The 26,780-nt window shown below is 32.5% G+C and overlaps 1 protein-coding gene across 3 annotated transcripts in view; it reads right to left on the reverse strand.

Annotated features, from left to right (window-relative positions):
• Positions 1-26,780, reverse strand: part of LOC145313201 (SET domain-containing protein SmydA-8-like) — a 53,956-nt gene that overhangs the window by 20,906 nt on the left and 6,270 nt on the right. For 2 of the 3 annotated variants that reach the window (XM_080152503.1, XM_080152497.1), the window contains exons 5-13: positions 26,619-26,741; positions 24,494-24,530; positions 23,401-23,456; positions 15,097-15,156; positions 12,362-12,458; positions 10,579-10,654; positions 10,149-10,210; positions 9,630-9,694; positions 9,196-9,242 (exon numbers count right to left, since the gene is read on the reverse strand). In XM_080152503.1, coding sequence (XP_080008629.1) covers positions 9,196-9,242; positions 9,630-9,694; positions 10,149-10,210; positions 10,579-10,654; positions 12,362-12,458; positions 15,097-15,156; positions 23,401-23,456; positions 24,494-24,530; positions 26,619-26,741 — 623 coding nt within the window. Of the gene's footprint in view, positions 1-9,195; positions 9,243-9,629; positions 9,695-10,148; positions 10,211-10,578; positions 10,655-12,361; positions 12,459-15,096; positions 15,157-23,400; positions 23,457-24,493; positions 24,531-25,615; positions 25,695-26,618; positions 26,742-26,780 lie in introns of those variants that run through there. The other variant, XM_080152512.1, reaches the window with a different exon arrangement.

A 26,780-nucleotide genomic window follows, 5' to 3' on the forward strand; every position in this document is an offset into this window, starting at 1 on the left:
TCTTTGATACATACAGACAATGATCCTGTTACTTTTTATAAGGATTAAAAATAAAATGGCCTAAAGCCATCTCATTACCCATAGGAAGCTTCACTGTAAAGGAGAACCATGTCGGTTTAGTGGTTAGCAAGGTACAGACAGACATACATACAGACAAAGATCCTGTTACTTTATTATAAGGATTAAAATAAAATAGTTATTAACCTCCCCAGGACCTATGAGAAGCTACCCTATTAAGGAGAACGATCTCAGGACCTATAGGAATCTTCACTGTAAAGGAGAACCATATTGGTTCAGCGGTTAGCAAGATCCTTCGGTACAGACAGACATTCATACATACAGACAAAGATTCTGTTAATTTATTTTAAGAAATACAGATAAAATTGTTATAAACCTTTCCAGGCCTAAAACCATCTCAGGACCTAATTTCTCGACAACTCGAGTTAAGTTACTATATTATTTTTACAATGTTTAACTTATCTGTTATTATTGGCTGACGAAAAGTTTGGGCAAAAAAAAAGATTTATTCTTCAATGAAATATCTCTCCAGTATAATTTTGGCAAGTGCTAATTTATTAAGAATAAAGTTTGCCACAAATTTACCAAAAAATCTCATTGTCATTTCGCCAGGGAGGATTGGGATAGTTCCCAAAGTGTTATAAGTTGGCTTATCCAAGAGTGCTGTCTAGTCTCCAAAGTTTTATAATACCGTTTTCTTATTCGTTAGATTAACAACCTTGGGGACTTTTTATTGTTTAGTGATTGTTTAGTTCATTAAGTTGAGTGTCTAAATGTTTCAACCACTAATTCTAAACTAAAGAAGGGGTAATTTTGTGAATCATCAATGGGAATAATTAATATATAAACATACATATATATAAAGTGTTTTTTTTATGAGAACATTTTTGAAAGCAATTTTACCCTACTTATAGTTATCAGAATTTAATGGCTTATTCTCTTCGTTTTTTATAACCATTAACAGAAAAGCAAAAAAATATTTCAGTTTTTATTTAAAAAGTACAGTAAATTCAAAATTTCAAAACATGGGTGTCAACATCTAAAATAGTTATTTCTCGCATCGTATTATAAACGGCTTTCCGCGGATATAGAAAGTACAATTATGAGATTAAAACTAGTTTTTTTAGCCCCGAGGTGCCGAAGGCACCGGCTAAAAAAACTGGGTTTAATCTTATGATTGTACATATCTATATTCGTAGAAAGCTGGATATAATACGATGCTAGACATAGTTTTTTCGTATGGATGAGAACCGGTTCCTATCCACCGGATTCAAATGAATACGAGAAATGGTTTTAGCGCATTTTTCTAATGCTCAAATCTTCTACCCTTTCCAAGAATGGAGGGAGTACATTGGGGGGCCAGTATTCCCTCCCTGGTTGAGATATGGCCTTCAAATTTCAAAATGTTCTAGTACATGTCACAAATAGTATCTATATAAATTTTTAGCTCTATATCTCAACTTTGAAGCGTTTTGCAGCCATTCTTGCAAAGGTAGATTATAAGAAAAATGCACTAAAACCATTTTTAGATGTTGACACCTAAGATTTAAATTTTTTAATTTACTGTACTTTTTGAATAAAAACTGAAATATTTTTTGCTTTTCTATTAAAGGTTATAAAAAAAGAAGAGAATAAGCCATTAATCATTAAATTCTGATAACTATAAGTAAGGTAAAATTGCTTTCAAAAAAGTTCTCATAAAAAAACACACTGTATATATGTATATATATCATTTTATCGACACTCGTCTTATCCCTGTAGATCTCTGATTATCAGAGCATTTTTGAAATATTTGCTGCTTATTTTTTGGCTGCCTTTGGCAAAATAATTTTTTTTCATAAAAAATGTATACAAAATTATCGTATTAATTTGGTAAATATATCATTGCACTTGAATTATTTTTAAGTCACTAACGGCTAATCCCATAGATGACCCTAGGAGTACTTTAATGAATAGATGTGGTGGAGAGGGGGGGGGAGGGGGAAGGTTAAGAATTTAAGGGAAGTGATACCTTCCGGGGGCTGAAAGTGTTGGTCCCCTCCCCAAAATGAAAACTTTTCCTGCGAGTAAAATAAGCTTCAATGTAAAGGAGAAGCATATCGGTTCAGTTGATACTGATAAACATCCTGTTACTTTAATGTAAATATTAGTTTAAGGATAGTCTGTATAATCTCAGGGAGAAAGGAAACATTAGGCAATTTTTACAATAGTCTCCAAAGTTTTATAATGAAGTTTTCTTATTCGTTGGCTCAAAACTTTGGGGACTTTTGTCATATTTTGGTTGTAGTGTTGCAATTTTGTGTATCGTTATTAGGGAAGGATAAAAATTTATCGGCCATTGTCTTATTCCTTTAGATCCTCGGTATAATCAACTGAATAACAGTTCCAACAACAAAAATTAAGATATTGCTTCGCTTTTTATGGACAAATATCCTGTTATTTTATTATAAGGAAAAAAAATAAACTATCTTAAAATCATCTCAGGACTCAGCGGTTAGCAAGATCCTACGATATAGACAGACAGACATACATCATATCGGTTTAGGAGCAAACGAGATCCTTTGCTACAGACAAAAAAAAACTTTGTATATCGACTAGCGGCTACGCCCCCAGCATCTATTGGCTCTGTATTCAAAGGGGAATGAATAAAAGCCTAAAACCTTCCCAGGACTTAAAATAGAATAGCCTAAAACCATCCCTCGACTTAAAATAAAATAGCCTAAAGCCATTACAAGACAAATATTAAGCTTACCTGAAATAGAAAGCGCAATCTGTTTAGTAGTTATTGAGATCTTAAGTTTCAGAACAGAAAGCCTTACTAACGTGGACAAACGCAGGATATTTCGGACAAATGTCGGAGTGGACATTATATAAGTAAAACGCAGAAGTGTCTATAATATCTTAAAAATTAGGTTTCAACAACATTTGTTTAGTTATTTCTACACAGGTTAGGTTAGGTTAAGATATAAATATACAAATAAGCCCCCTGCAGGGGTTAGGCATATAAAAAAACATATTTGACAGTTGTAAACAATGTGAGAAAAAAATATGTTTTAGTTTAATGAAATGTTCTATCTGTTTCAAACCTTTGCCTTTCGATAGAACTTACCTACTTTGGAAAACTGTCAGACTGATTTTAAAATTTCAGTCTGTGAGAAAAGATATTCAAGATTTTTTTTTTGTTTTGAAAGATTTTTATCTTATAAATAAAATTAAAGACACTCCTGCGTTTTACATAAGCAATGTCCACTCCGACGATTGTCCCATTCCTAGGTTTGTCCACTCCAACGTTTGTTTATGTTTTACTACTTTATATAATAGGATAATATGTATTCTTCTTTTATATTTCTCTTTTCTTATTCACTTGCAGCTGCGCTCTTTTTAATGTAAGGAGGCAGAAAAATAGCCTAAACCAATTAGGGGCTTAAATCTGAAAATGAAATAGCAAAAAACCATCCCATGACCTATGTGAAGCTTCCCTTAAATGGAGAATTTAGTCAGTTTATGAAATTTTTAAGCTTCAGACCAAAAAAAAAATACTTTTTTTGTTAAAAGAGAAACTTTTCTACAATTAGGGTTAGTCCTTTCGTCATTGCTCTTCTCATTAAGTTAAGCATGTGGTTTTCTCTGCTATTGTTAAAGATAGACTGTTGAGATTTTTAGTGAATATTCCCATGACATATGTATATCCAGTCTATAAATTATTTTGTCTGTCTCTCAATTATGCTTCAAAAGACTTAGGTTTCGTGATAATCTTTGAGTAATAGCATATTCTCTTAAAGTCTGCTCTATAACTTACTTTGTCTGTTTGTCCATTATATGATCCTTATTCAATATTCTATTTAACTAAAAAATTTCATTCTCTTAGTTTATTTTTTTTTCTTTATTTCATTATGTTATTATATTATTTATATTTATTTTATTAATTCATTATATTTTCATTATAATTTTCCTTTTTAAATGCGAAACTTTTCTATAGTAAGGATTGGTTTGTCCGTACGTCCAAACGGTTAGACGACATTTTCTTTAATTTAGACATGTTATAAATATCCTATCGATTTCAAACTTTGCAGAATGATTTCTATAACAGTTGGGTACAATACTATATTCATTACTAGAAAGTATGTACGTCCATTTTTTTTGTATAATATCATTGTCCCATTCATCTGGGTTTTGGAGTAATGTTTCTTAGGACAACAAGGTTTAGTATTATAATCAAATACTAAAAATAAAATTATGCCCGTATAATCCCTGAATAGTAGAATATAATCGGTTCAGTGGTTACCGAGATCTTAAGGGACTGACAGACAGACGGACAAACAGACAGACAGACGGATGGACAGACATCATTCTACTTTGTATTATAGATTTACGCTAATTTTAACAAAATTTATGTTTGACCTCCTGATTTTAGAGCTTTGCTTTTGTGAATGTTGTTATCCTTGTTATCTTGCTTTTTTTTCCTTTTTCATAACCTATTATATAAAGTAGTAATCTTTTTTTGTCTGTAGAAAAGCTAACCGCTGAACCTATATGGTTCTCCTTTACAGTGAAGCTTCTTTTAAGTTCATAGAGGGTTTATAATTATTTCGAGGGAGGGTATCTCCACCCTCCCAGAAAATTCACCCCAAGAAAAATATTACCCCATCCCCTCAAAAAATCTTTTTAACTTTTTAAAAGCAAAGCTTTTCTATATTAAGGATCAGTCCGTACGTCCGTAACGGTTAGCTATTTTCGTTAATTTAGGCATGTGATTCCTGTAGTAGAAAGGTACGATTTAGAAAGTCTATAATCATTATCAGAATATCCGTACGTCCATTTTAAGCATACTAATTATTAACTTACAACAAATTTTTATGTATCAAAATTATCCGATTAATCTGATTTCTGGGATACTGATTCCTAGGACAACAAAATAGAATGTTATAAGCGAATCATATCTATAAACAAGTCCAAAAAATGTGAGTACGTCCTTAAGCATTTTCCTGGATGTAAGCAATTTCTCAATAAATTTACTTACAATTTTGTTTCGAATTTTAAATTTATGTTCTGACTATTCAGTTCTGACATTCTACATTATTAATGTTCATTAAACTTTTTTCTACCGTTTCAGAGCTTTGCTTTTATAAATGTTGTCATCCTTGTCATCCTTTTAAAACTTAAATTTAAAACTGTAGAGGGTCACATTCCTTCCTTACCTTAATGCCCTACCTTCTATAATGAAGGGGCAATACAATTACAGAGGCTGTACAGGAGCCATAAAGGGCCTATGTTATATAAATTAAGGTAAGGGGCGATGAAGAGGCTATGAAGGGGCTATGTTATATAAATTAAGGTAAGAGGCTATTAAGGGGCGATGGAGAGGCTATGTAGGGGCTATGTTATATAATTAAGGTAAGGGGCGATGGAGATGCTTTGTAGGGCCTATGTTATATAAATTAAGGTAAGAGGCTATTAAGGGGCGATGGAGAGGCTATGTAGGGGCTATGTTATATAAATTAGGGTAAGGGGCTATTTAGGGACGATGGAGAGGCTATGTAGGGGCTATGTTATATATATTAAGGTAAGGATTATATAAATTAAGGTAAGAGGCTATTAAGGGGCGATGGAGAGGCTATGTAGGGGCTATGCTATATAAATTAAGGTAAGGGGCTATTAAGGGGCGATGGAGAGGCTATGTAGGGCTATGTTATATAAATTAAGGTAAGGGGCTATTAAGGGGCGATGGAGAGGCTATACAGGGCTATGTTATATAAATTAAGGTAAGGGGCTATTAAGGGGCGATTGAGAGGCTATGTAGGGGCTATGTTATATAAATTAAGGTAAGGGGCTATTAAGGGGCGATGGAGAGGCTATATAGGAGCTTTGTTATATAAATTTAGGTAAGGGGCTATTAAGGGGCGATGGAGAGGCTATGTAGGGGCTATGTTATATAGATTAGGGTAAGGGGCTATTAAGGGGCGATGGAGAGGCTATGTAGGGGCTATGCTATATAAATTAAGGTAAGGGGCTATTAAGGGGCGATGGAGAGGCTATGTAGGGGCTATGCTATATAAATTAAGGTAAGGGGCTATTAAGGGGCGATGGAGAGGCTATGTAGGGCTATGTTATATAAATTAAGGTAAGGGGCTATTAAGGGGCGATTGAGAGGCTATGTAGGGGCTATGTTATATAAATTAAGGTAAGGGGCTATTAAGGGGCGATGGAGAGGCTATATAGGAGCTTTGTTATATAAATTTAGGTAAGGGGCTATTAAGGGGCGATGGAGAGGCTATGTAGGGGCTATGTTATATAGATTAGGGTAAGGGGCTATTAAGGGGCGATGGAGAGGCTATGTAGGGGCTATGCTATATAAATTAAGGTAAGGGGCTATTAAGGGGCGATGGAGAGGCTATGTAGGGCTATGTTATATAAATTAAGGTAAGGGGCTATTAAGGGGCGATTGAGAGGCTATGTAGGGGCTATGTTATATAAATTAAGGTAAGGGGCTATTAAGGGGCGATGGAGAGGCTATATAGGAGCTTTGTTATATAAATTTAGGTAAGGGGCTATTAAGGGGCGATGTAGGAGCGATGAAGGAGCGATGGAGGAGCGATGTAGGGGCGATGTAGGGGCCATCAAAGTACAATGTAATATAAATTTGGAGAAGGAGCGATGAAGGGGCTATGTAGGGGCTATGTTATATAGATTAGGGTAAGGGGCTATTAAGGGGCGATGGAGAGGCTATGTAGGGGCTATGCTATATAAATTAAGGTAAGGGGCTATTAAGGGGCGATGGAGAGGCTATGTAGGGCTATGTTATATAAATTAAGGTAAGGGGCTATTAAGGGGCGATTGAGAGGCTATGTAGGGGCTATGTTATATAAATTAAGGTAAGGGGCTATTAAGGGGCGATGGAGAGGCTATATAGGAGCTTTGTTATATAAATTTAGGTAAGGGGCTATTAAGGGGCGATGGAGAGGCTATGTAGGGGCTATGTTATATAGATTAGGGTAAGGGGCTATTAAGGGGCGATGGAGAGGCTATGTAGGGGCTATGCTATATAAATTAAGGTAAGGGGCTATTAAGGGGCGATGGAGAGGCTATGTAGGGCTATGTTATATAAATTAAGGTAAGGGGCTATTAAGGGGCGATTGAGAGGCTATGTAGGGGCTATGTTATATAAATTAAGGTAAGGGGCTATTAAGGGGCGATGGAGAGGCTATATAGGAGCTTTGTTATATAAATTTAGGTAAGGGGCTATTAAGGGGCGATGGAGAGGCTATGTAGGGGCTATGTTATATAGATTAGGGTAAGGGGCTATTAAGGGGCGATGGAGAGGCTATGTAGGGGCTATGCTATATAAATTAAGGTAAGGGGCTATTAAGGGGCGATTGAGAGGCTATGTAGGGGCTTTGTTATATAAATTAAGGTAAGGGGCTATTAAGGGGCGATGGAGAGGCTATGTAGGGGCTATGTTATATAAATTAAGGTAAGGAGCTATTAAGGGGCGATGGAGAGGCTATGTAGGGGCTTTTTTATATAAATTAAGGTAAGGGGCTATTAAGGGGCGATGTAGGAGCGATGAAGGAGCGATGGAGGAGCGATGTAGGGGCGATGTAGGGGCCATCAAAGTACAATGTAATATAAATTTGGAGAAGGAGCGATGTAGGAGCGATGGAGGGGCGATGTAGGGGCCATCAAAGTACAATGTAATATAAATTTGGAGATGGAGCGATGAAGGAGCGATGGAGGGGCGATGTAGGAGCGATGGAGGGGCGATGTAGGGGCCATCAAAGTACAATGTAATATAAATTTGGAGAAGGAGCGATGAAGGGGCGATGTAGGAGCGATGAAGGAGCGATGTAGGAGCGATGTAGGGGCCATCACAGTACAATTTAATATAAATTTGGAGAAGGAGCGATGAAGGAGCGATGGAGGAGCGATGGAGGGGCGATGTAGGAGCGATGAAGGAGCGATGTAGGAGCGATGTAGGGGCCATCACAGTACAATTTAATATAAATTTGGAGAAGGAGCGATGAAGGAGCGATGTAGGAGCGATGAAGGGGCGATGTAGGAGCGATGTAGGGGCCATCAAAGTACAATGTAATATAAATTTGGAGAAGGGGCGATGGAGGAGCGATGTAGGGGCCATCAAGTGGGATGTTATATAAATTAAGGTAAGGGACTACGGAGGGGCGATGGAGAGGCTATGAAGGAGCCATCATGGGGCTATAGTATAGCCTCTTATCATAAGAGGCGATATTAACGCCCCTTCAAAGGAGCTATTAAGAGGCCATGAAGGAGCTATAGCATAGCCTCTTATCATAAGGGGCGATATGAACGCTCCTTAAAAGGGGCTTTCACATCGCTCCATATGATAAGAGGCTATGCTATAGCTCCTTGAAGGAGCTATAGAAAATCATCGCCCCATATGGAGCGATGTCATGGAAAGGACTATACCCCAAATAATGATTCTGGCTTAGATGAAATTTAAAAAAACTTGATGGAGACAAAAAAGAGTGATTTTAAGTTATGTATCTACAAAAATAAAGTTCCACCTCCTTCAAATAAAATTAAAGATATTTAAAGATTTATTTTCTTTGTTTATTAAATTTTAAGAACAATGCCCTTTGAATGCCTTTATTCTTCCGTGTTTCTACATTCTTTAAGGAAATTAAAGATAATAAATTCCCATTAAATCTGCTATCTGATTAAACACATTATCCTATTATATAAAGTAGTAAGGTCTTTTTGTCTGAAGCTTAAGATCCTAATAACTGTTGATCATATTTTGGTTCACTTTTTACAGGTAAGCTTCCTGTGATGGTTTTAAGCTATTTTCCTAACCGCTCCAGGGGCGTAGCAGCTAGTATTTTAAAGATGTAATAAAATGAGTTGTTGATATGATTGTTTTTGTTTTTAAAGCTAATTGTTACATAAGAAGATAATTGTTTAAAAATTCCAAATATTTTCATTACAAAATATTAGAAATTTTTCTATTATTCATTTTCGGTGAAATATTCATTAAATTATCTAATGGTCCAAAAAATATATTTCTTCCCCCTTTTATTTTTAAAAATATATTTACGGGAATCTTATGAATATTACCAAACCTCACCTTTTCTAAATTACAAAATACAGGGAAGTAGGGGTGGGTTTAAATTAAAAAGAAAACAAATTTGAATTATTGTTTACCTTTTTTGATATCTGTAACAGCACGGCAGGCAAATTTGAAATCATTTCTGCAAGGTTAAAAGTTTTATTTTAATTAAAGTTGTATGTGCGTCAGGTAATATATAAATAATCAACAAAAAAAAGAATTCATGGATACTGGTCAGTGGTCAGTGTTTTGGACATTCTGTGAAAAAGCTCCCCCCTCCCTTCCCGCTTCCCTAAAAACAAAATAGCTTTTAACCTACATAGGAGAGTAAATTTTCTTAAAGCGTATCTTTAATATCATATTGAGCTGTGTCATAACAAAAATACTTACTCTGTTTTAATCTGCATGTATGTACTTTAAAATATTATGTGAATACGTTAATTTATTATTTAAAGTCCATTGTCTCATCCCTATTAACATCTAACTAACTAGATACTTAATTGTTTAAACAAATAATTTAAAACTTTTCCTGGCAAAGCAGATTGTGTTAGAAGAGCAGGAATGGTTCAGAATTGAGGTGATCGGAAACAAACCCTACAAAATGAAAATTTAAGTATTTTTTTTATAGAACTTTGATAAGGTTGACAACGAAGCTCAACTAAACAAACACAAACGATGATTTAATTATGTAAAATAACAACGAATAAAATATTCTAAACAATAATTTCGCCTAAATCTGTCCTAAAGATGACACAAGATGGTACGGCAATCTCTACCTTACTGTTAGAAAATATCATGCAAAGTCTGAAATTAATAGGCCTGTACTAATATAACTAAATTAGCGATCTATTTAACTATAAGAGCTATCCGTATGGATGAATAAAGATACTTAAGAAATTCTAATAAATGTATTACGTGGCAATAAGTGTACTTTAGAGATCTGTATTTTCATTGTTCATTGCATTGCTACTCTATAATCAGAGCATATCAATAGATCTATAAATAAGACTGGCTGTTTGTCTTTGGTACTATTAAAAGATGTGTTTACCTGTAAATCAACGTCTTTGTTAGGATTTTCTCCAATAATATAAGCATTTGTATCTACAACTCCTGAAACATAGATATATTAAAATATGATAATTAAAAACGGATATGCGGAAAGTGTCATGTGTGACGTCATAAAAATATGCCTTAAAAGGAAGTAAGAGAAAAAGTGGGAAAGGAAACCCGTTTTAAAAGATATGGATAATATGCCTATTTATATGACGTCAGACATGACACTTACCGCATATAAAAAAAAAACACAGGTATTGTAGAGCCAGAAATAGCTCTATGCATTTTCACACCAATTTTTGAAAAGAAAATTGGAGAAAAATTTTTTTTTTAAATATTCCCAAAACCAAAAAAATCTTTTATGAAGGTACGTATGACATAACACAAGTTATTGAGTAGCAGCGTAACTAAAATTGAAATCTTACCCATCACATGAAGAATTTCTTGTTCCGAGAACTGTATCAGTTTACAATGCTCACGAATAAATGATATTACTCCTTTCTATACAAATATCATTTTATAATTAAAAGTTTTTTGAAGGGGGAATTATATATCTTGTTAAAAAACAATAAATTTTATGTCTCCTAAATTTTGTGTAATAAATATAAAGAGCAATTGGTACCATAAATCATGAACAATAGGATAGAATTTGAAAAGATCTATTATTGTTAATTTAATGGAACATAAATAAAGACTTTAAACATGATTTATTATATTGTTAAAAAAGGGGTAAAAACCTATTTTCATTATCCCCACTGTTTTATAGATATATTAGATGTTGTTTTCATTGTTGATCTTTTGTTATTTTCTTTTATCTCGAGATAATAACATAACTAGCGTCTTATTAAATAATAAACAAAATAATAAAGATAAAACCATGTTCAAGTAAATACAGCAGCTATAATTAGGATAGGTAAATTAGGTTTGAATTTTGTGAGCCTTCGAGAGGCAATGGTCCTAAGGGTTAGAGCTCTCCATAGTGGCGTAGCGAGCCCAAAATTCTTCCACCCCTGATTGTTAAAAAAAATTTAAAACAATTGCAAGGGTGGGGGTTTATTATATTTCTACCCACAGCTGGGTCTATACCTAAGATGCCCGAACAATGAGGAAATACCCTATGTTTAATATAAACTAACCTATCATAGCTATCATAAAGTTCTAAAAATAACGTGGGGAGGGGGGGGGGGTATGTGCCCTACTAGACACTTTAAGAAAGGCGCCTTCTTTCTAATTTCCTTCTCGTGGTTTAAGATTACAAGAAATATGATCATTATTTAATTAAATAGAAAAGAAATATTCAACTTTACGTAGATAATTAGTTTTACATAAATAAAAGAGGATTTATTATTGTAATAATAATAAAATCAAACTAAAAGAACTATAAAATATATGTTTTATAAGAACCAATTTTGTCATTTTAAATAATAGATGTATTTAAGATACCTAATTAGTGAGTAGCTGCTTTATCAAACAAGGATGGCAACATCCATAAAAGTGAAGCTCTAAAATGTTAAGACAAACCAATATCATCACTTGCAGAGTGTCAGAATTGAATAAGCCAAATACACATTTACAATGTACATATAATAAGTCTAAGCTTTCTTAATCTTACCTTACTACTACAAGAATCAGCATGCTAAGTTTGAAATCGATAGAACAACTCAAACATGCCTAAATTAACGACGAGAGCTATCCGTTTCACGATTTGAGCTATCCGTTACACGATTTGATCATAATTGTAGACAAGCTTCGCTTTTTCTGACGAGAGGAAGAAAATTTTGTATGCAAACAAAGATATATTTGCATTTGTCATTTTCCTAACTCAATAATTCATATGTTTTTTTTTGTAGAACTGTAGATATATAGAAATTTTGAAGGATAAATAAAGAAGATAATCTGTAATAGCAAGGATAATTTTATGTGATTGTAGGTAAGATATTTTCATTGTGTTATGATTTATCAATAACAACAAATCCCTATGAATTTATGGCATTTAACTCTAAGGATTAACTGTATACTAAGATTATAGTTTTTCCTCTACCAATTAGGTAACTCCTAATAATTAATAATTAAACTTTAAATTTTAGTTCCTATTCATGTAAATAAAAAAGAATTAAGTCAGACAAACATATAAAAAGATATGTTATTAAAGAATTGCTATGCTACAACTAACAAAACTGTATTCCTATTCAGAGAAAGGATATTTTCCTTTGTTTTTGTGATTTGTTTATCAATCTCCAGATGGTCCATCAGAATATTAATCAGGTCCCAAACTTTTACATCATTATCTCTCAACCATAACAACCTAAATAAGAATATTAATTAGGTCCTAAACCTTGATATTATTAATTATCTCTCAACCATAACAACCTAAATAAGAATATTAATCAGTTCCTAAACTTAAACTAAAAATCAAATAATAATTACTAATTAGCTGGCTGTATAGCACAAAAAACCTGTACATATTCTAAAACAGAAAAGATTATTTTGTACTTTTGTATCGGCCAGGGAAAATGAGTTTTTGAGGATCGTTAAACACTTGTTTAAGTAATCTCTATTAGGACTTTTAAATTTTGATATGGGTATTAAAAAGTTTGATATTTTGAAAATTGAAAGAAACTTAGCTCATTTATCCTTCTATGCGTATTATCTTTATATTCTATAATACAAAGTAGAATGATGTCTATCCGTCTGTCTGTCTGTCTGTTTCTTAAGATCTCGGTAACCACTGAACCGATCGGATTCTACTCTTCAGGGAATATACCTACTGGTCCAGTGGTGGTTTTTGGCTATTTTCTTGGGAGGTGGGACACCCCCAACCCCTCAAAAAACAACAAAATCCCCCCCATTGTTTTTTGCTGAAGATTTCCTTGGTCCTTTTACGAACTTGGCAAAAAAAAATTTTGATCACTTCTTGGGGCAAAGCCCCTAGAGGCTAGGGGCAAAGCCGCTAGTCTTTATATAAAATAGAACCTTTTGTTACTTTTGTAAATAGGTATTGTTCAATTTGTTTTGTTTACTAGAAATCTAAAATATTTTCTGTAAGTGGTTAGGAAAGTACTTCTATTACCGAACAAGAATCAGATAGCCCTAAAAATAAGCCAAAGTTCCAATATGGTAAAAAAATTCAATTTTGCTATAAAAAGGTTAATTATTTAAAATGATAGGTAAAAACAAACCCATTACTCAAATATTACCTAATACTAAAAGATTAAAACAACCAAATAATTATTTCTGTATAATATTTTGGAGATGCAACTAATTTCATTGATGACGTTACGTTAAAAAACAAAAACTTATTTTAACCATTATATGTGAAAAAAAGTACTTTTTTTAGAAAGAAAAAAAAGAAATAGTGAAATATCATGTGATTTATTATATACTAGCGGCTTCGCCCCTAGCCTCTAGGGGCTTTGCCCCAAGAGGTGATAAAAAAAATTAAGGCGAAATCCGTTAAAGGACCAAGGAAATCTTAAGCAAAAAAAAAAATGGGGGGGGGATTTTTTTGTTTTTTGGGGGTTGGGGGTGTCCCACCCCTCAAGAAAATAGCTTAAAACCACCACAGGACCAATAGGTATATACCCTGAAGAGTAGAATCCTATCGGTTCAGTGGTTACCGAGATCTCAAGGGACAGACAGACAGACATCGTTCTACTTTGTATTATAGATAATAAAAATGTGTTTTTTTTGTACAGAATTTATCCGGATGTCTACATACAGTTTTACATTGGTTATAGCTGAATTAGTTTATCAAGAGAAGGCATATTGCCTATTCCTCATGAGCTGTTGTCTTAATCGTTCATCAATATGATTCATTTTTAGTGTCTTTGTTATGACGTTGTTGGTTTGAAAACCACAACACATTGAACAGCTGTTATCTTATCCCAATCAAACATAAACTCATCTCTTAAACATACAAATATATATACATATATCTTTTATTTTACAAGATAATTGTTTCTTCAGTATTCATTATATATTTTATAGCGTAACTGTTCTTTTATTCCAAATTTCCGTCTGTCTGTCAGAATGTGAAACGTTTATGGACAATATGGTTATGTAGTAAATAAGTATTATTATTTTCCTGGCTGTTATGAAACATGGATGTATAAAATGTCACTGAAAGATTTTTATGTCAAATAAGCATTTATTTTTGTCCATCCATCTGATTAACTACTCTTTTGGTTTATTAATTTAAAAAAAAGCTTTGTTGCTTTTGGATAATTCCATCCATGTTGTGTAAGATTTGATAACCCCCCTTTCCTCGACAAATACAATGTAATGGTTTTCTTTGTTTTCAATCATTTATTTTCTTAAAAATCTGTTTATGTAAGCTCCAAATATTTGCTTTATTCTATTAAAGGCCCAATCTTTTTTTTTATTTATAGAGTGATCTAAATAGAAAATACATACATAATTAGATATCTTAAAGTACTAGCGGCAACGCCCCTAGAAGTCTAATTTGGGGGAATGGCATTTGTGAAATCTTGTATAGGGTTAATTACGAATTTTTACAAGATATTTTGACAGAAAAATAAAGAAAATTTTTATCTACATTAAAGGTTCATTATTTTAATGTGAGAAAGACGCTACTAAGATAGCTCGCTTCTGAAACCAGTGATCCAAAGGCATAAGACAATAGCCGATAAAATGATGTTCATCGCAATTGATGATACACAAAACAACCCTTTCTGTAGATTAAAGTTTGTGGTTGAAACGTTTGAATACTCAACTAAAAGAACCAACAGATCAAAATTCACTAAAGTCCCCAGGGTTGTTAAGCCAACGAACTAGAAACCGTTAATATAAAATTTTGGGGACTAGCGCAATTGTCAGATCTCTCCGCTCTCATTGTTAATTTGTGCACTTTAGACTAAAACAAAGTATTTGACGCGATGACAAATAGCAAGTTATACAGCTGATTTCTATCAAATAACTTTTACCTTAAGACCATAATAGCATTGTAGGAAGGACAGGTAGCACGGTAATCATCGATGTTAAACCTAGGTAAAGAATAATTGTTTATACACAGCTTTTTGCGAATATTAAAATAAGATCAAAATCAGTGTTGTTAGTCCCGAGGGGCTGTAGTCACGGGCTTACCAAATTTGAATCAATATTAAGATTTTTATTATAGTATGTGTAGAAAATTTCTGTAATACGGTGTTGTACATGATGGCTGAGAACCGATTCTAATCATACGGATATCAATCAGTTTCGAAGCCATTCCTAATAAATGTTTATTGATTTTTCTGGTAAAACCAGCAGTATCAAAACTTTTGACTTCTTGGTAGAATTGGTAATGGCGTTTATGTTATATTAATATAGGTTTAATTCATTGTTTTGTTTATTATTTGTCAGTCCTGGTTTTTTTAAAGTATAACCACTCCAAGTAAGTTTTTACATGGTTTGGGGAGGAGACATGGTTCAAACTTTTCAACCAATAATTCAACATAATAAATATAAATTTTTTTTATAATGTACATCAATTTATCATTCATTGTCTTAACCTTTAAAATTCCTGATGATATTAGTATTTTTTACTTTATTGATGAATAATAAAATTTACAAAGACGTATTTAATTGGAAAAGTTATTGTTTCTTTTTGATTTATTTACACAATAACTTTATCCTATTATAAACAGTATTTAAAAAATCAATTTTACTAAGGCATGCAAGATGTTGTTAGAATTGCTTAAATTCACTCATTCTGTAATGTGTTGTGTCTGTAAAAATATAAGATTCTTAGCACTACATTCGAATTTGCCCTTTGCAAAATGAATTGATTTTCATATCGTATCGTATTCTATTGTGTTATTTTTATTACTATTATTGAAGCTGAACAAATGTAAAAAACGGATCGGCCGCCACTCAAGATTTTTTTTAAATACCTATCCTTTTCCAATAAAAATGAAGGTGTTTCATGACTTGTAAAAATAATAAAGTTTTTGTTTAAAATGCAACTGGTATTTATTATCAGTTAGTTTATGTAAAAAAGAATAACAATAGTACAAAAACTATTTAACCATTACAATTTTTGTCTGATAAAGCAACTAGCAAGTTATTTTTAGCTTCAAATAAATCAAGTATTCTGAAAAAAAGTCTTTATATTAAATACATTTAAAAGAGTTAGATTTTAAAAAGGTTAGATAAGCTTTCCAGAAAAACATAATAATTCACACGCCAGTATTATAGAGAAGCTTTGCTCTTTAGAATATTGCTAAATTTTGAAGAAAAAAAATTTGAAAACTCTTTATAACTTTGAATTCATTTTGAATAAAGAAAAATATTTCACAAGGAATTTATGTTTCTTTTAGACTATAGTGATTGCATTTGAAGAATCATTCATAAATAGAAAACTTTTGATTTCAAGAAATGCTGTCTATACACAGGGTATTAGGGATGTTGATTTGATAAACTATTTTTAAGTTGAAATAAACCAATTTTTTATATAGCTACTTTATGATTCTAATAATATGATTGTTGGTCAGAAATGTATTATATTCAAATTCGGGAATGAAGGATGAGCTATTCATCATTCCTTTACTCCCTTGGGTAAAAAATATTAATTCATGGTCTTTGTAATGATTAAAAAACATTCCTATTTTTAAAAAAAAACGTCTTTTTTAGTAGCGAAGCTACTCTATAGTTCACTTTGTCTGTCCGTCAGTCAGTCCGTCCGTCCGTCAGTCCAACGCTATAGGGGAAATGGGATTTACTCAGCTCCTATAATAGATAGAATGCTGACATTTTTTGACAACATTCCCATAATTAAGGAGCACAATTAACTTAAAAACATCATTGGCGGTCTGACAGCTTTTTAGCAGGTTTTAGGCTATTTTTCTTGTTTTCCACATTTTCCCCCATATCTTTGGCGTCTATGATCCGATTTTCAAAATTTTTTCAGTTAAAGATATCAAAATTAAATTTCCCGTCGTTTGAAGAAAACAACAATGACTGTCAGACTGTCTTTTTGCAGGTTTTTGGCTATTTTTATATTTTCCCCCATATCTTTGGTGTTTTTGGACCGATTTTCAAAATTCTTTCAGTTAAAGATATCAAAATTAAATTTCCCCTTTGTTTGAAGAAATCAACAATGACAGTCAGATTACATTTTTGCAGGTTTTTGGCTATTTTTATAATTTTTACATTTTCCCCCATATCTTTAGTGTTTTTGGTCCGAATTCCAAAATTTTTTCTGTTAAAGATATCAAAATTAAATTTTCGGTCGTTTGAAGAAAACACCAATGACGGTCAGTCCCATCCACGAACTTCGCTTAATATGGATGTTGTCATCCTTGTTTTATATCAAACAGGTTTTAAGTTTTTTTGTGATTATTTCTCTCCCTGACAGATTAAAATTTTTATTTAAAATTTTAAAAATCTTCCAATTTAGCCCTCGTGGAGAAAATTGTACTTTTCTTTTCTTTTTAAATAGACACAAATGGAGAGAAATGTACTTTTCTTTTATTCGGGAAGTTGTTTTTGTAAAAGAGTTTGTGTCAAAGATAGATATTTTGGGGGGAATAATCCCATTATTGTAGTCTCTCTACAAAAAACATTGTTGATGTTCCATTCCCTTTATTCCCTGGCGTACTGTATTCATCAATACGACGCACGGACCAACAGGGATAAGAGATTAAATAAAATAATTATTTTGAACTTCAAGTCATGTGTCCTTCTTCATGGTATACTCTGAAAAGCCACTAGGGGCGCTTAATGTGGAGTGGGGGGGGGGGGGGAGGGGTCGACCTCCTACCCATTTTTCAATTTTAGTTTTCAAAAGAAAAAAGAAAAAAATATTGTGTGGGGAGTACTTTTCTCTTCTCTTGGGATGACGGTGATACCCACCCTCAAATTGGATATAAACCATTCAAGGATCTATAAGAAGTTAAATTGCAAAGAAGAACCATATCGGGTAAAAAGATCCTTCATTACAGACAGACAGACAGACAGAAAGATAGACAGGCAGAAATACTGTTACTTTTAGGATTAAAATGCTCAGCATTAGGAATATCCGTTAGAAAACTATAATCATATCACGATCTAAAAACTCTCTAAGATAAAAAAAAACTTTAAAAGCACATAAATCATATTACTTTATTAATCCCTTATTGCCTGACCCGCATGATTATACCAGCGTCATTTTTAAAGTCTAGACCTATCCCAGGATGACTTGACATAAAAACAAAAAATATAAACCTGAAAATTAGCAAATATTTCCGAAGAAACAAGAAATTTGTTTAACAAGTAATGAATTACCAAGAAAAGAGTAAAATTATATTGAAAGAATTTTTTTTTAACTTACACAAAGTTAAAATAAACCCATCTTTCTTAGATTTCAATTTTTCGAATTCTTTATAACCTTAGACATTCGATATATAGTTTGGTTGATGTCGACTGTATAACACCATACATATCATATTATAGACACCTTGCCGAGGATATTAAAATAAGAAATTATAAGAACCAGTTTTGGTAGCCGAATATAATTATTACAATGCAATTATAAGTATTTGCAAACGAATATTGTAAACATAAAATATCAACACTGAAAATCTACTGAAATATTGCAAAATCTGCTACATTGTTTGTATTCCAACACTCAAATATTACCATTAACAAGGCTTAAGAAGGAAAGGGAATCTTATTTCTGGATAAAATAGGATAATCTTTAGAACAACAAATAACAAAAAAAAGAATAATAACAAAAAAGATTATTGACTTATTTTTGTTTTTTAACACAATTTTACATTGACAATTAAAACCTTACCTAAACGTTTCGAAGCTTCAAAAAAAATTGAGGGGATCATAAAAGCAATATTGTCATCTTTTATAATCTGAAGGCAAAAGACAGAAGGACATAAAGACAGTGCAGAAACTTTCTGCTTTGGAGTTAAGCTGATATTTTTTAAAATTAAATCATTATATTTCATTATTTTTGGACGTTGCAACTATTTTTAGCTATCAAGCCTATAAATGCTTGCAAATATAAAAATTGCAAATTGAAAGTTTGAAAGAAACATATGAAATTATCGATTTAAAGAGGAATACAAATTACAATAAAGTTAAGATTATAAAGTTCAGTAAGATTTTTTAACAAAAAAATCTAGAGAGATGTTCTCTTTGCTATTTAACGCAGGGATGGATGGCTGTTTACTACACCAGTCCCCAAAGTTTATAGTAATATTTTCTTATTTGTAGGCTTAACAACTTTTGGGACTCTTATTAATTTTTTATTAATTGGTTCATTAAGTGTTCAAACGTTTAAGCCACTAATTGTAATCTACTGAAGGGGTATTATTGTTTATCATCATTAGGGTATTATCAATTTAATGACTATTGTCTTATCCCTTTAGATCCCTGTTACCTGTATAAAAACACCTACATGTGTTTACAATTACATTCTTACACTGTACTTTGTAGGATCCTAATCTATAATACAAAGTAGCTTGATGTCTGTCTGTCTGTCCGTCTGTCTGTCTGTCCATCTGTTCGTCTGTCCCTTTAGATCTCGGTAACCACTGAACCGATCGGATTCTACTCTTCAGGGAATATACCTACTGGTCCTGTGGTGGTTTTAGGCTATTTTCTTGGGGCGTAGGACACCCCCAACCCCACCCCCAAAAAAGAGTTCCCCCTCATCTTTTTTTTTATGCAGATGATGAAGATGAAGATCCACCACATGTACTACATTTTTTTAATTACCTCTTGAGACAAAGCCCCTAGAGGCTAGGGGCGAAACCGCTAGTAACTAATATAAATTAATGACAACGTATCATCAAATCCTTGCCTCACTACTTGTGTTCACGTTCCAAAACATGAACTGCAGTCGGCCACAAACTTTTCTTGTTATAGATTATTTATAGAAATGTATCTGTAAAGTTTGGTCTAGTTTAGGCTTTAATGAGGAAAAGAAAATTGTACTTTTCCTCAAAGATAGGGAATTTAAGAATTAAAAATCTTATAGAGATTTAAAGTAACAAGCAGACTAAAGATGTCAAAGCTTTTTTAGACAGGGTTAATCTCATGTATTTTTAAAAATTCTGAGAGGTGTATTTTATGGGGTTTCAAAGAATGTTTGGGGTAATATTTTTAAAATATAAAAAAATTCTGGTGCTGCCTTTAATTTATGGGCAGCACTAGAAACCTTTTTTGGGGAGGGGGGGAATTTTCATTTTTTGGGGGGTTGGGGGTGTCCCACCCCCCCAAGAAATAGCTTAAAACCACCACAGGACCAATAGGTATATACCCTGATGAGTAGAATCCGATCGGTTCATTGGTTACCGAGATCCTAAGGGACGGACGGACAGACATCATTCTACTTTGTATTATAGATACAAGTATCTGACCAAGCTTCTATACCAAATAATTAAAAGCGAGGCCTTTCAACAATTGTAGTCGGTCCGTCCAAACGGATTGTTTTTTTACTTAATTAAGGCACGTTAGAATTTTTCGATCGATTTCTAACTCTACATGAATATTCCTGTAATAGTAAGGTATGATTTAGAGTGTGTAGCAACTCTTTAATCTTTATAAAAATGTTCGTACGTCTAACCAAAATATGCTGACTTTTAACTATTTTGACAACTATTATTTACGTAATATGATCATCACATTCTTCTGATTTTTGGAATACTGAGTTTTAGGTCAACAAAGTACAATGTTTTAAGCGAAGCGTCTCTTTAATCAAGCCCTAAAAATGTAAGTATGTCCTAAACAGTATCCTGTACTTTTTGCAACAAATTAGCTTACAGTTTTGTTAAGACTTATACAAAATTATATTTTGTTTATTTCGTTTGTCATATCACTTTAGAGCTTCGTTTTGATGGTTGTTATCATCCTTGTTTTATATTTTTTTAAACAACTATCTAATCTATTGACTTTTGGTATAATTTAGTTTTCCCCAACTTTATCAATTAAACAGCCACATTATTAGTAGCGAAGCTACTCCATGATTTTTTTGTCTGTCAGGTTGTAACGGTATAGAGGAAGAGTGATTCATTTTCTCTGCTGCTATTTAAGATATTTTTTATTAAGATGTGTTTCCATTAATGATTATTTTGTGCTTCGCTACTTATGGATGTTGTCATCCTTGTTTATTACTTCTTCTAATAACTATGTAAATAATTTAAATCAGAGACAACAGTGTAAATATTTATAGTAATACAGAAACACTTGACAAAGAGGGAGGGGTACAATGGGCTGTGTATTACACTAGTCCCCAAAGTTTTATATTCGCAGAAATAACAACTTTTGGGACCTATGTGAATTTTGATTGGTTGGTTCATTAAGTTAAGTGTTAATACGTTTAAACCACAAATGTTAATCTACAGAATGGATAATTTTGTGTATCAACATTGAGGATGTACATTAATAATGCATCGGACATTGTCTTATTCCATTAGATCCCTGAGTAAGTGAATAATGGGAAAAAAAACATAATATGTGAATAATATTTTATATAAGATTCGTTTGCCTTTAAAATGAAGTGTACAAAATAATGTACATATGTTATATTTTCCTAAATACAGATTTGCACTGAATATCCTGGTATGTACTTGGCAAATATAATTGATTTAGGCCCTATTCGCGTGTTTTTTTTTTTGGTAAGTTTTATGAAATTTTAACTGTGTATTGGGAATTGATTTAGGCCATATTCACGTTTTTATTAGTAAGGTACATGAAATCATAACTGTGTATTGGGAAGCTAATATTCTAAAAGGAAGATTTTAGTTTTAATTAAGTACATATACAATTCGTGGATATATTGACTTGGGAAAATTTGTAGTCAAATTAGGTTGTTGCTAATATGAACCTCATTTATTGGTCAGTTTGTTCATCCAGTAAGAGGGGGAGGGGATGGGGCAAAGTGCATGGATGAGGGGTATCGTTTTTAGCCAGTTGCTAGTATCACTTTGTTAGAATACTTTCAAATCTGGTGCAACATCTAAATAATAATATATCGATTATTTCAAAACAAATATTTTAATTTCTTATTTTAAAAGATTATTAGGTTTCTAAGCTTAGTAAATCATCAATATACTCAACTATATCTATTGCACATAAAAGTAGGAGAGGTTTTGTGATACACAGTGTTACATTCGCGTACCTATCTAAACCAACTAAATGGGTTGAATAGGACTTACATACTTTTGGGAATAGATTTGTCAGACATTTTACAAATGTATATATAATTAAATTAGTTAAGGTAAGCGTAGGCCTTTTTATTTGTACCTTAAACAAGTACGACTTTGATTTAGATAAATATTGAGCGTTGTTTTACTTTTAACAAGAAAGAACATCTCAGCAGCGATCGGTAAAAAGACAATTTTTATCACATAAAAAATTAACCAAACGGACGGTAAAAGTAATTTATAAACGAAGCAGTAAAAGTTGCCTACTCAGATTATGACGTCAAAAAAAATAACCAATGAGAGGCCAGTATACACTGTAATTGACCAATAGTAAAATTTATAGTGGCCTCTCATTGGTTATTTTTTTATGTCATAATCTTAGTCAGCCACTTTTACTAGCTTCTTTATAAACAGGTCTTTTTAAACTTTTTAAAAACAGTGAAAATCCCTTGTAGGGTCTTATCATTACGGGGAACTATTCTTAAGGAGCTTTTCTTACTTTTACCTAAATTTACTAAACAAAAGCATCATGTTTTTAGTAGCTAAGCTACCCCATAATTCACAATGTCCGTCCGTCTGTGCATCAGTCACGAAGTTTTTTTTCGACTCCGAAATTTTTAGTAAAGATTCCTATGACATATGCCCATCTAATCTTTAAATTATTTTGTCCACCTGTTTCCCTAATTTAGAAACAAAGTATTTCTAGTATATGTATATTCAATGATTCATATGTGCCTTATACATACCCATGTATCAAAGTAATAAATTAATGGATAATGATATATTAGTATTACTTGGATCTTACACCAGATTTTCATGTTTTCTAATAAAGTAAAACTCGCAGCGGGCTAAAACTACTAAGTGCCCACCCACTTCCATTACCCCATCCTACTGGATGAAAAAACTGACCAATAGATATTCCATGTTAGCAATACTCATATATATTCATAATATCCATGCAAATTCTATATTCATTAATATATTTTACATATGGAATACATTTTTCTTACACATACCTATTCCTGTATACTTGTTAAAATATAATATATTATATCTGAGCTATGAATTTATTTGCCATTAACCTATCTCTGCTTTAGAAAAGAATTATACCTTGGGGAGTGAATTTGAAAAAGTGAGCATTCTCTCTTGTGAGGTCCCTCTTCATCCTAGATATATAGATACATTGATAGAGATATAAATAGATAGATACATTGATAGAGATATAAATAGATTGATAGATACATTGTTAGAAATATAGATATATAGATAAATAGATAGATAGATAGACATATAGATAGTCCAGAGATAGAATGAGCACTCTCTCTTTTGAGGTCCCTCTTCATTCTAGATAGATAGATACAATGCTAGAGATATAAATAGATAGATACATTGATAGATATATTATTAGACAGAAAGATACATTGCTAGAGATATAAATAGATAGATAGATACATTGTTAAAAATATAGATATATAGATAAATAGAGAACTAGATAGACATATAGATAGTCCAGAGATAGAATGAGCATTCTCTCTTTTGAGATCCCTCTTCATACTATATAGATAGAGAGAGAATGATAAGGAAATACATTGAAGGACATCTTCTGTACATTTAATAGATGGATAAGAGCAAGGTAGACAGGAAAATAGGAAACTAAAAAGATTTTTTATATTCATAAAAAAATACAAGATAGAAAAAGAGATTATTTAATGGATTGAAAGAGTCATAGCTAGAAGAAAAATTTATATCTCCTTCACTAATTAATTTCTAAAATAATTTCTAGTTAAATTTTTTTTAATCTAACTTTTTGCAGAAATTAATATTTTTAGCATATATTCTTTTTTGAAAGAAAAAGCAAATCATCAAAAGAAATAATCCCTTCAACATAAAAGTGATTCATCTTAATCCTTCTTTTTGAATATTGTTTAAATAGATTAAAACTTTATCAAATGGTTTCTTTATATTATAACAAAAGTGGTGCTGGTGTTTTTTTGTAATCTTCACTTAATTATAGATCCTGATGCATGATTAAAAAAACATTTAATTTGATAACACGAATTCATAAGCTGTTAAAATGAGCTGAATCTAGCTAAAGTTAATTCTTATTTGATAAATTGAGAAAAAATTTTGGTTGAAGGGTTGAACTATGTATGTACAGAAAGATCGCTCTAACAGCTGGACCAATATTTCTAAATCAATTTACCTGACAGTACGGACTGCAAAGAGGCCAACTGCAATGTCTGAAACAATTATACCAATGAATATTTAAAATATATTTTGAAAAAATTTATTAAGTACGTGTTTAGATTAATTTTTATACAATGTCAGGTAGGTTGAAGGGAGGTTTTGGGCTACTGGGCATGGGAAGGAGATAAAACGCAGCTACCTTAGAAATAACTAGCGGCTACGCCCCCTAGAACCCTTTAGGGGCACTGCACTGGTAGGAGAAGGAAAAGTCGACCTCATCCAAAGTTGACAGATCCATTTTGATATTTAAATTTGTTTTGTCTATTCTATTTAACACACAATTGTTCTTGGTATGAAAATTAGGATTCACGTTTCTAAATTATTTAAATGTGATTGTATAATTGATTTGCATGAATTGTTTCATAAGGAAAAGTCTAGGTTTCCTTTTATCTTTAACTCTTTTTATTTTATTTCAAGAAATATCTATATATAGAATTGCTGTTTAGAAAAAGTTAACAAATTAATTTTTAATTAAAATTTCCATACACACCTGACCTAAAAATGTTGTTATTTGGGAGAAAAATGAAAATTGCTGCAAATAATTTATAAAAAGTCCACCGTGTGAGGCAGACAGGTTTGTGACTATTATCAGGACCTACAGATATGAAACAGTACCTGCATCTGTACAATACCAGTTATTCTATTGTAGAATGTGAGACAGACAGGTTTATAATTATTATCAGGACCAACATGTATGGCACAGTACCCTCATATGTAGGCTCATACCAGGTACTCTCATGTAGCATGTAGGGACATACAGATTTATAATTACTATCAGGACCAACAGATATGAAACAGTACCTTCATTGTAGGTCATGCCAGTTATTCTATTGTAGAATGTGAGACAGACAGGTTTAGGATTATTATCAGGACCAACAGATATGAAATAGTACCTGCATCTGTAGGTAATGCCAGGTATTCTCTTGTAACATGTGAGACAGACAGGTTTAGGATTATTATAAGGACCAACAGATATGAAACAGTACCTTCATTGTAGGTCATGCCAGGTATTCTCTTGTAACATGTGAAACAGACAGGTTTATGATTATTATAAGGACTAACAGATATGAAACAGTACCTGCATCTGTAGGTCATGCCAGGTATTCTCTTGTAACATGTGATTCAGACAGGTTTAGGATTATTATCAGGACCAACAGATATGAAACAGTACCCTCATCTGTAGGTCATACCAGGTATTCTCTTGTAATATGTGAGACAGACAGGTTTAAGATTATTATTATCAGGACCAACAGATATAAAATAGTACCTTCATCTGTAGGTAATACCAGGTATTCTCTTGTAACATGTGAGACAGACAGGTTCAGGATTTTTATCAGGACCAACAGATATGAAACAGTACCTTCATCTGTAGGTCATGCCAGGTACTCTCATGTAGCACGTAGGACATACAGATTTATAATTATTATAAGGACTAACAGATATGAAATAGTACCTGCATCTGTAGGTCATGCCAGGTACTCTCATGTAGCACGTAGGACATACAGATTTATAATTATTATAAGGACTAACAGATATGAAATAGTACCTGCATCTGTAGGTCATGCCAGGTACTCTCATGTATCATGTAGGGACATACAGATTTATAATTACTTTAAGGACCAACAGATATGAAACAGTACCTTCATTGTAGGTCATGCCAGTTATTTTATTGTAGAATGTGAGAAAACAGGTTTAGGATTATTATCAGGACCATCAGATATGAATAGTACCTACATCTCTTGTAACATGTGAGACAGACAGGTTCAGGATTTTTATCAGGACCAACAGATATGAAATAGTACCTGCATCTGTAGGTCATGCCAGGTATTCTCTTGTAACATGTGAGACAAACAGGTTTAGTATTATTATCAGGACCAACAGATATGAAATAGTACCTGCATCTGTAGGTCATGCCAGGTATTCTCTTGTAACATGTGAGACAAACAGGTTTAGGATTTTTATCAGGACCAACAGATATGAAATAGTACCTGCATCTGTAGGTCATGCCAGGTATTCTCTTGTAACATGTGAGACAAACAGGTTTAGTATTATTATCAGGACCAACAGATATGAAATAGTACCTGCATCTGTAGGTCATGCCAGGTATTCTCTTGTAACATGTGAGACAGACAGGTTTAGGATTGTTGTCAGGACCAACAGCTGCCGGTGTATCTGTAAACAATATCTCTCCAGCCTTTATATCCCTAAAATAAGAAATCATTTAAACATTAAAAATTCCACAA

This window comes from Acartia tonsa, chromosome 1 (assembly GCF_053477335.1).
Source record: "Acartia tonsa isolate MP-2025a chromosome 1, ASM5347733v1, whole genome shotgun sequence".
Classification (NCBI taxonomy): Eukaryota; Metazoa; Arthropoda; class Copepoda; order Calanoida; family Acartiidae; genus Acartia; species Acartia tonsa.